The sequence below is a fragment of the Pundamilia nyererei genome, unplaced genomic scaffold (assembly GCF_000239375.1).
Source record: "Pundamilia nyererei isolate P.nyererei 1_Seehausen unplaced genomic scaffold, PunNye1.0 scaffold00021, whole genome shotgun sequence".
Taxonomy (NCBI): domain Eukaryota; kingdom Metazoa; phylum Chordata; class Actinopteri; order Cichliformes; family Cichlidae; genus Pundamilia; species Pundamilia nyererei.
This window is the reverse complement of record NW_005187422.1, coordinates 5,294,842-5,304,984: the sequence shown is the minus strand read 5'-3', so window position 1 is coordinate 5,304,984 and position 10,143 is coordinate 5,294,842. Positions and strand designations below refer to the sequence as shown.

The window sequence follows — 10,143 nt, the reverse complement described above, 5'->3', positions numbered from 1 at the left end:
TATGGTTTCGATTTAACCCTAATCCATGGGATGAAAAAGACTTGAGATCTGGACCTTGTTGTGAAAGAAATCTTAGTAACCGGACCTGTTGGGTTTGTAATTGATTACCCCTGCTTTATCACATCATGTAAATTTTCACTTAATTAAAATGACATTGTGACACTGTAACTGGAATACACAAATTATAAATTGAAATTAAAATAATAATTTTTAAGGAATTAGAACACACTTACTTGTGTTTCAACATTTAATTCTGTTAATTGAAAACAACAACAAAACAATTGTCCCTCTCTCAACAATCTTTGTAACAAAACTTGAAATTGTTTGCAACTACAAACTACAGTTTGCTATACAAATAAAAATGTTCTGCACACAAAAAATAGAACAAAAAAACATGCAGCAATTAGAATACATATAGGAACATATAGCAATGAAACCAAGGTTACTCAAAACTTAGAGTAAATTCAAAGCAGCGTGTGCACTGACTGCACTAACTCTGCAGGTAGCTTAAAAGGTAGAGCGCCTAGCATCACCTTAGAAGAGTTAGTTTAATGGCTTAATAGTTAACTGACACTGTTAACTATATGAAATACAATATTGTGTGTGATAAAAACAAAAAATAATAATGAAATGGCTATTGTATTATCCAGAGGGCATCACGTGGTCTTTAAGATTGTCAGAAAAGGTTTATAGCAGTCTTAAATGCGGATAACCCAGCCTGTTTAACCTAAAGTGATATTCAGGCAGGATAAAATTTGCAGATATCAAACTAAAGCATTTCAATTTTTTTTGTTTTCTGTTTTACAGTTTTGTAGTCAGCAGAACTGCAGAATTAAAACTAAAATTATTTACTCCCCAGATGTGAAATGGTCCAAAGTAGGTTTAGACATCAACAGCTGTCTGTCAGGCAGAGTTTTGGAAATATGAAGAGCCTTTCCTCAGGCTCCTTCTGAGCACTATGAACCACCTGGCATTTGAATGTGCAGCCTTGGTAATTCTTGGTGGGATTGAGTTTGAGGAAACTGAACATGGAGTACAGGCCGTTGACGTTCAGGCTGGGGGGAGTATTAAAGACACCAGAGACAACCTTGTCTCCATCTTTAGTCCATGTCACCAACACCTCCTCAGGACAAAAGTCTTTTATGTGCAGGTGCAAAGTACACTCTTCATTCACTTTAGGACACTGAGGTTCGTGGTTGATGAACATCACATCAGGGGGGGTTCCTGTTTGAACAAAGCAACACATGTAGTAAAGCATTATGGATATATTGATATTGAAGGATCATTTTGAATAACTCTTGTTTGTATAATTTTCAATGAGAAAGAAAATGCAAACTGTGGAATGGAAATAAAGTAGTAATTCAAAGTAAAATTTTAAATAATTAAATTGCTAATTACAAGTCTAAAGTATCCTACTGGTAACAAAAAAACCCAAAAAACTATAAGATGTGGTTGAAATTTAGGATAGTAAGTAGATTTAGGATAGTGAGGCATAGACAACAAAAAAGATACCTTGACCCGCTACTTTCTAAAGTACCATTTTAAAGCTTCTGTCATCACCATCCTGGTTGTAAAACCCCAGATGTGATGAGGAGGACAAGTTGTTAGCCAATGAGTGTACAGTTTCACAGATCATCAGTAGCTAAAGCTAGTTTAGTCACTTTGTTTTATTTTCTGACATTTGGGAATTTGACTCCAGTTTCTTTTAACACATCAAAAAGAAACATAAACCTGTCATCATAGCTGATAGAAAAGTAGTCCTTTTTAACACTGACTAGTCTATCTTCCCAGAGCATCATGGTCTCTGCTACCTTTGACTCTGAAGGTCAGGTTGTGATTTACCATAAATTGCAATCAATTTAATGCCAGAAAGGGACCTCTTATATGCCTCTGACCATTTTCAGACTGATCTCTGACCAGTGCTGTGTGAACATATAACAGAAAACTTAGCAACAAACCAATTACAAATTGTATCTTTAGGCACCGTTTTCAGCCTGTGACACACACACCTGATTTATTCCAATTTCTATAGTTCAATTTTGAATCTATAACACAGTTATAGTCTTTTTACACCAACAAAAATTTTCCATTAGCTGTCATATCTTAGCAGAAAGGTTCAGCGTGTCCTTAAAAACTTTGAGGAAACTACAAAACACGAAAGAGGACAAAAGAAAAAGTGGGAGGCCTTAAAACTATCTATAGGATTAGTATCATGTCCTTGAGAAATAAATTTGTAAACATTGTGGAGACTGTCATGTTTGGGGCTACTAGTGGTGTTTGGGATGTTGTCAAAATTGATAGAATTATGACCATGGAAAACTATCAGGAGCTATGCATGGTGGTATTTTTACTGTAGACATATTTCCATTTATGTCTGCATGTTTCATAAATCACTGCATCTAGGTCCCATTTCCTAGCAAGATATAAAGAAATGAGGGGGTGTCTCAAGACCTTTGCATACTACATCATCACCAGGACATTTTCTTAACCAGCTAATCTAATCAGAGAGGCTCAGGTCTTTTAACATCTCCAGGAAGCTCCTGAGGATGTTTTACCAGCTGGTGTTTGCTGGAGTACTTTTCTATGCTGTGGTGTGCTGGGGGAGCAGCACAGTAAAGAAGGACTCATGCAGGCTGGAAAAACTGATCAGAAAGGCTAGCTCTGTGGTCGGCATGAAGCTGGACACTCTGGTGACAGTGGCAGAGAAAAGGACACTAAAGAAACTGCTGGACATTACGGACAATGCTGGGCATCCTCTGCACACGGTCATAAATAACCAGAGGAGCCTGTTCAGCGACAGGTTGCTTCTCCCAAAGTCAAGAACCAACAGACTTAAAAACTCCTTTGTCCCTGAAATTGAATTTCCTGGAGGAACCCACCCGAGGGATTAATAAAGTTTCATCTAATCTCATCTAATCTAAAACATTTGAAGCTGCTACCTTGAGTGTTGATGTGGTAAAAGACATCCTTGTACCCCGGAGCTTGGAAGCTGGAGTGGTAAACACGGCAAGTGTACATGGCCCTCTCATCCTCTATGGCCATGATGAGCTCGATCTTACTCCACACATTGTAGAGGCGGCTCTGGTCAGAGAAGGGGCCAAAGTGAGTGACGAGGTGGACCTTCTCCCCATCATTCCTGTACCATTCCAGGTCGATGTCCTGGGGGTAAAAGTTCTCCACGCGGCAGCAGAGAACCAGCAGCCTCTCCACCTTTGGGATCTGAGGAATGCTGGAGATCTTAAGAAAAGATGGTTCTACTGGAAATATGTGTGTGTGGTGGGAGGAGAGTACATGAGAAGAAAATGAAGTCAGTCAACAGGCATAATTTTATAATTAAATTATGTAGTCAAACATGCTAATGGTAGAAAAAGCTAAGATTGTGTCATACCATAAATACAGTTAGGTCCATAAATATTTGGACACAGACAACTTTTTTCTAATTGTGGTTCTGTACATTACTGCAACGGATTTGAAATGAAACCACTCAGATGGAGTTGAAGTGCAGACCTGCAGCTTTAATTCAGTGGATTGAACAAAAAGATAAAAATAAAATGTGAGGAACCAAAGCAATCTTAACACAATCCCTTTATTACAGGGGCTCAAAAGCAACAGGACAGATTGAATAACTGAAAAGAAAATGTTCATTTCTAACACTTGTATGAAAACTCTTTGCTGGCAATGACAGCCTGAAGTCTTGAACTCATGTATGAACTCAGATGTTGGGCTTCCTCCTTTTTAATGCTCTGCCAGGCTGTTACTGCAGCAGCTTTCAGTTGCTGTCTGTTTGTGAGCCTTTGTGTCTGAAGTTTAGTCTTCAGCAAGTGAAATGCTCTGTTGGGCTAAGATCAGGTGACTTGGCCATTCAAGAATATTCCACTTCTTTGCTTTAATAAACTCCTGAGTTGATTTGGTTGTTTGTTTGGGTCATTGTAAATCCATATTATGAAACACTGCCCAATCAATTTGACTCCATTTAGCTGGATTTGAGCAGACAGTATGTCCCTGAACACCTCAGAATTCATTCGGCTGCTTCTATCCTCTGTCACATCATCAGTAAACACTAGTGTCCCAGTGCCACTAACAGCCATGCACACTGCCTCTGCTGTGTTTTACAGATGATGTGGTATGCTTCCCCCCTGGAGAGTGTTGTTTACTTAATTGGCTATTGTGAAGGGGTTTCTCATCGCCATGGAAATAATTCTGCAATCATCCACCACTGTTCACAAGTGCTTCTTTCTTTCTCAGGATGTACCAAACTGTAGATTTTGCCACTCAATTTATTGTACCAATATTAGGAGTGGGTTTTTTCTGTTTTCTCAGCTTCAGGATGGCTTCTTTTCAACGGCATGGAGCTGGCCACCTGTTTTCTGTTCACAGCAAAAGCTTCCAAATGCAAGCACCAAACCTTAAATCAACTCCTGGCCTTTTATCTACTTAATTGATAATGACATAACAAAGGAATTGCCCACACCTGCCTGTGAAGTAGCACTTTGAGTGAACTGTCCAATTACTTTTGTTTTGATGCATGCTCAATCATCCAGGAAAGTAAATCTCCAAAAGTTGATTCTGTTCATCTGGACGTAGCGTTTTGTGGGAGAAACGTTTCGTCACTCATCCAGGTGACTTCTTCAGTCTCAGCTGACTGCAGGTTCCAATCTTATAAACAGTACATTTGCATAATGACTGAAACCAGCCCACTGAAGGAACAATGGGCTGGGAGGTCAGTTCCTTAATCTTAACGTTTCTCCCACAAAACGCTACGTCCAGATGAACAGAATCAACCTTTGGAGATACACATAATGTTCAATGTCCATTGTCAAACTACAGTAAACAGGTAAAAAAACAAAACTTGTGTTAGTGTTCTAATATATCTGGACCAAACTGTAAATGATTGTCGTTAAATAACAATGAAAGTAGTTTTTTTCAGGATTGGCAAGACATGCAGCCCCAAATGAGATTGTTTAATTTAAATACAACAACAACAAAAAAAACCAGAAGTTTCCAGTAACACAAACATTTAGTGCTTTCTTACAAATCCCCTTTGGGGTTGTGACAAGAAGATCTAGCATAAATTTTATCGTTGAATCTTTCATTAATCTCATGGGAAGTAAAAGCCAAAGATGAGGACTTTTGGAATGATGTCATCGGATATATGAATCAAAGATGCTTGGTGCGATTATGTCGCCTTATATGTAGACACCACTTAAAATAGGATCATGTGTTTATTTTCCCAAAATCTGGCAAACTTCCTATTTCATTTCATTTGTCTCTGGCTAACACAGAGAGACAGACAAACATTTATACTCACATTCACACCTATGGGCAGTTTAGATTCACCAACTAACCCCAATAACTGCATGTCTTTGGGGACATGTGGGACTGTGGGAAGAAGCCAGAGAACCTGGAGAAAACCCAGCACATGTATAGAGAACATGCAAACTCTACAGAGGCCACAGCCAGTGCATTTGAACCAAGCCACTGTGCCTCCTAGTCTGGTATATACAGTGGGGCAAAAAAGTATTTAGTCAGCCACCGATTGTGCAAGTTCCCCCACTTAAAATGATGACAGAGGTCAGTAATTTGCACCAGAGGTACACTTCAACTGTGAGAGACAGAATGTGAAAAAAAATCCATGAATCCACATGGTAGGATTTGTAAAGAATTTATTTGTAAATTAGGGTGGAAAATAAGTATTTGGTCACCTCAAACAAGGAAAATCTCTGGCTCTCACAGACCTGTAACGTCTTCTGTAAGAAGCTGTTCTGTCCCCCACTCGTTACCTGTATGAATGGCACCTGTTTGAACTCATCATCTGTATAAAAGACACCTGTCCACAGCCTCAAACAGTCAGACTCCAAACTCCGCCATGGCCAAGGCCAAAGAGCTTTCGAAGGACACCAGGAAAAGTATTGTAGACCTGCACCAGACTGGGAAGAGTGAATCTACAATAGGCAAGCAGCTTGGTGTGAAAAAATCAACTGTGGGAGCAATCATCAGAAAATGGAAGACATACAAGACCACTGATAATCTCCCTCGATCTGGGGCTCCACGCAAGATCTCATCCTGTGGGGTCAAAATGATCATGAGAACGGTGAGCAAAGATCCCAGAACCACACGGGGGGACCTGGTGAATGACCTGCAGAGAGCTGGGACCAAAGTAACAAAGGTCACCATCAGTAACACACTACAACGGCAGGGAATCAAATCCCGCAGTGCCAGACGTGTTCCTGCTGAAGCCAGTGCATGTCCAGGCCCGTCTGAAGTTTGCCAGAGAGCACATGGATGATACAGCAGAGGATTGGGAGAATGTCATGTGGTCAGATGAAACCAAAGTAGAACTTTTTGGTATAAACTCAACTCGTCGTGTTTGGAGGAAGAAGAATACTGAGTTGCATCCCAAGAACACCATACCTACTGTGAAGCATGGGGGTGGAAACATCATGCTATGGGGCTGTTTTTCTGCCAAGGGGACAGGACGACTGATCCGTGTTAAGGACAGAATGAATGGGGCCATGTATCGTGAGATTTTGAGCCAAAACCTCCTTCCATCAGTGAGAACTTTGAAGATGAAACGAGGCTGGGTCTTCCAACATGACAATGATCCAAAACACATCGCCCGGGCAACAAAGGAGTGGCTCCGTAAGAAGCATTTGAAAGTCCTGGAGTGGCCTAGCCAGTCTCCAGACCTCAACCCCATAGAAAATCTGTGGCGGGAGTTGAAAGTCCGTGTTGCTCGGCGACAGCCCCAAAACATCACTGCTCTCGAGAAGATCTGCATGGAGGAATGGGCCAAAATACCAGCTACTGTGTGTGCAAACCTGGTAAAGACCTATAGTAAACGTTTGACCTCTGTTATTGCCAACAAAGGTTATGTTACAAAGTATTGAGTTGTATTTTTGTTATTGACCAAATACTTATTTTCCACCCTGATTTACGAATAAATTCTTTACAAATCCTACCATGTGGATTCATGATTTTTTTTTTCACATTCTGTCTCTCACAGTTGAAGTGTACCTCTGGTGCAAATTACTGACCTCTGTCATCATTGTAGGTGGGGGAACTTGCACAATCGGTGGCTGACTAAATACTTTTTTGCCCCACTGTAGCTATATATACTATATGTATATAAATTATGGTACAGAACTTAATTATATAATGTAATATAGATAAATAGAATTTCAACACAATCATGACTTCTTTTCTATAAATAGGATTAAATATGCCTACTGCACTTACTGGTACACGTGGATTGGGTCACGTGTTTCTCCAGTTAAACTTTTAGTTAGGATGCATGGCATTATGGGATTCCAACACAGTCTCATGACATTTCTCGAAATAGTTGTAATATTTAATCTTTAATCTATTGTTATTTGTTCCTGGAAACAAATTTTATAGTTTTTTTTTCTGTACCAGTTCATGTCCATTTGCACATATTGAATATTTCCCACTTTTAAAGGTTGCATTTTAGTGATAAGAGGAATTGGGGGCGGAGTTAAAAACGTTTGCCACTGTGCTGCGTATGACAATTTCAAGTCATACACATCACAGATTTTCAAACAGCTTGTTTGAGGTTAGGGATTAAAAACGTATAATTAGAAAAAGATTGTGGTTTGGGAAGAATAGCTTTCTTTTCTCAGTGTGTGATACTTTGTGTTTCTCTGAAACATCATGCTTCTGTCATATTATTAAAAGAACTTTAAGTACAAATCCATGCTCACACTCACATAAAACGTAACAGTTTGTGTGCACATGAACATGTTTTCTTATGAAACCGGGCTGAGGATTTCCCCACTGAGCTGAATTCTCAGAGTGCCCTGTCTGATAATCTGCTCCCAAAGCCAAAACTACTCACCTTTAACCTTGACTGTGGTCTCCCTTCTGAAGCTCCTGTCCTTGCACCACACTACACACTGGTATTTGGTTTGGTCTTCAGTAACAGTCAGAAATACAGGCAGGAGAGATGTGTGATTTTTGCCATCTGACTGCAGACAAGCCCGCTCGCTGAGATCCTCAGTCTCCAGCAGGGAATCTGAAGAACCTGACTCTGACTGAATCACTGAGTCTGGACTGGTTCTTTGTTTAAACCATTTCACTTTGAGCTCCCACCTTGTGGCTCCCTGAATGGTGCACTTCAGTTCTGTGGGCACCTGAGCGTATATGATGTTGGGCTGACTGATTTCCGAAACATTAAATGGAACTGTGAAGAGAAATAGCAGCATTTTCTTTTCATTTTAATGAAATCAAACTTTTTCAAAATCAAACAAACTTTATGATATCTAGGTAAAACTTTAAAGGGATGGTAATAAAGGGATAAAAAAAGGCTCCCTAAATACAGAATTGAATTTAAAATCCTTCTCATCACATAGAAGGTCTTGAATAATCAGGCTCTGTCTTAAAGGCTTCATAGTATCGTATCACCCCAACAAAGTAATTCACTTTCAGACTGCGGGCTTACTTGTGGTTCTTAAAGTATTTGAAAGTAGAATGGGAGGAGTAGAACAGGAGGCTTTCAGGCCTCTCTTCTGTGAAACCAGCTTCCAGTTTGGATTTGGGAAAGAACACCTTCTCTACTTTTAAGATTAGGCTTACAACTTAAGCTGTAGTTTTTCCCTTAATTTACACATAGTTGCCAAATTTGTTAAATCTGTAGACATCTTTAATGTGAACATCTGACATTATCGCATTCAAATAAGACCAAGCAAAGCAAATTATCAAAATTTAACAAAAAAAAATGTGCCTGTGTTGATACATACCTTTGTAAAAATATCTGTAGAGATATAAAGATCCTCCAGTAACACAGGTGACCAGTAGCAAAGTTATTGCACTTGTAACAGCTATCACAGTGGCTGTACTGTGAAGCGGCTCTGATGGAGCTGAAGGAAAAGCACATGAAAGTAACATAGTAAATATTAAATGGAATGGTTCTTATATGGTGCTTTTCTTCTCTACTGGAAAACTCAAGTGAACTACAGGCGCTTTTGCTTTGTACTTTGCTTTTTTGTGCTTCCTGTCTAACATTCACACGCACTCATACGCCAATGAGCAACTTTTGGTTCTTGTCCAAGGATACTTTGCCATGCAGACTGGAGCAGCCAGGGATCAAACTATCAATCTTCTGATTACCTGCGCTACAGTATACCACTATGTATCTATGAAATCAAGCGATCCAAAGAATAAATGAATAAAATCCCACCTTGAACAGCCAGTGTTACAGATCGGTTGTACAGACCATTGTAGGTCTGGTGCTCAACTTGGCAGATGACATGTATTTCTCCACCCCTTAGAACTGAGGAGTGCAGCGTGATGCCACTACGAATGCTGTAGGTGCCATCTGGATTGTGTACAGCCAGCTCATTGCATACACGGGACAGTTGGCCCAACCCTGCATGGATGGTCTGGGTGCCATTTTGGATCAGCCACGTCACAGCCACTTTCTCTGGGTAGAAACCTGTTACATCACACTGTATGGTTTTCTCCTGTCCTTCTCTCACTGTTGCCTTTTCTGGGAGCAACACTGAAGGCAGAGCTGAAGGTGTACGGTTCAGAAACAGATATTACATTGTTATCATTAAAATTATTTAAAATGATCGTGCTTGAATTCGACAATTTGCACAAAAATGGATATAATGTCACTAATTGTTTTGTGCATCTTGGTCTTGAAGCTATGAAGACCATAAAGTCCTCAGTAACACATTCATTATTAATCAAGTGAGCAGTTGGGTAATTTTCTTAAAAAGAAAGTACACCCTCGTTCAATGCTAAGGTTTTATAGGCATAATAAAAATATCCAGTAAAGACAATCACAGATTAACATGGCATGTTACGCCATTATTTATTTAACAAAAACTAAGCCAAGATGCAAAACCACCTTTAGCTGCACCCATCCATCGCTTATGTAACGAATGACCACTGTACAGGATTCAGTACAGCCCAAGTTTGTTATTTTCATTTATCAAAGCTTAACATGGAAGCTCTGTAGAGCACTAGTGGGATCTTCCAGCAGCAAACACAACTGGCAGATCTCCATACCGTGCTGCTGATAAGCTGCACCCTGGAATTTTTACAACTTTGAGACAGTTCATTTAGGTTTGCAGGCAACTGTTTGTGCACACACACATATATATATATATAGATATAGATATA

At 39.7% G+C, this 10,143-nt stretch overlaps 2 protein-coding genes across 2 annotated transcripts in view; both read right to left on the bottom strand.

Annotated features, from left to right (window-relative positions):
- Positions 1-860: 860 nt before the first annotated feature.
- LOC102197252 (signal-regulatory protein beta-1 isoform 3-like) lies at positions 861-3,704 on the bottom strand. Its single transcript, XM_013909190.1, has 3 exons — positions 3,653-3,704; positions 2,940-3,257; positions 861-1,224 (listed from the first exon to the last, which is right to left on the bottom strand). Exons 1-3 carry the CDS (start codon positions 3,702-3,704, stop codon positions 890-892), a joined length of 705 nt encoding a protein of 234 aa, XP_013764644.1. The 3' UTR covers positions 861-889.
- Positions 3,705-8,837: 5,133 nt separating this feature from the next.
- The window catches only part of LOC102196975 (tapasin-related protein-like), a 2,623-nt gene continuing 1,317 nt past the window's right edge, over positions 8,838-10,143 (bottom strand). Inside the window, exons 3-4 of the mRNA XM_005726762.1 lie at positions 9,213-9,526; positions 8,838-8,873 (exon numbers count right to left, since the gene is read on the bottom strand). Of these exons, the coding sequence (XP_005726819.1) occupies positions 8,838-8,873; positions 9,213-9,526 (350 nt within the window). The remainder of the gene's footprint in view (positions 8,874-9,212; positions 9,527-10,143) is intronic.

Coding starts and splice junctions, on each gene's coding strand:
- LOC102197252 (XM_013909190.1), bottom strand. CDS start 3,704: ATGAGTTCAAGACTTCAGGCTGTCATTGCCAGCAAAGAGTTTTCATAC. Junction 3,258..3,652: donor CAAAGAGTTTTCATACAAGT/GTTAGAAATGAA, acceptor ACATATTTCCAG/TAGAACCATCTTTTCTTAAG. Junction 1,225..2,939: donor TTACCACATCAACACTCAAG/GTAGCAGCTTCA, acceptor TTGTTCAAACAG/GAACCCCCCCTGATGTGATG.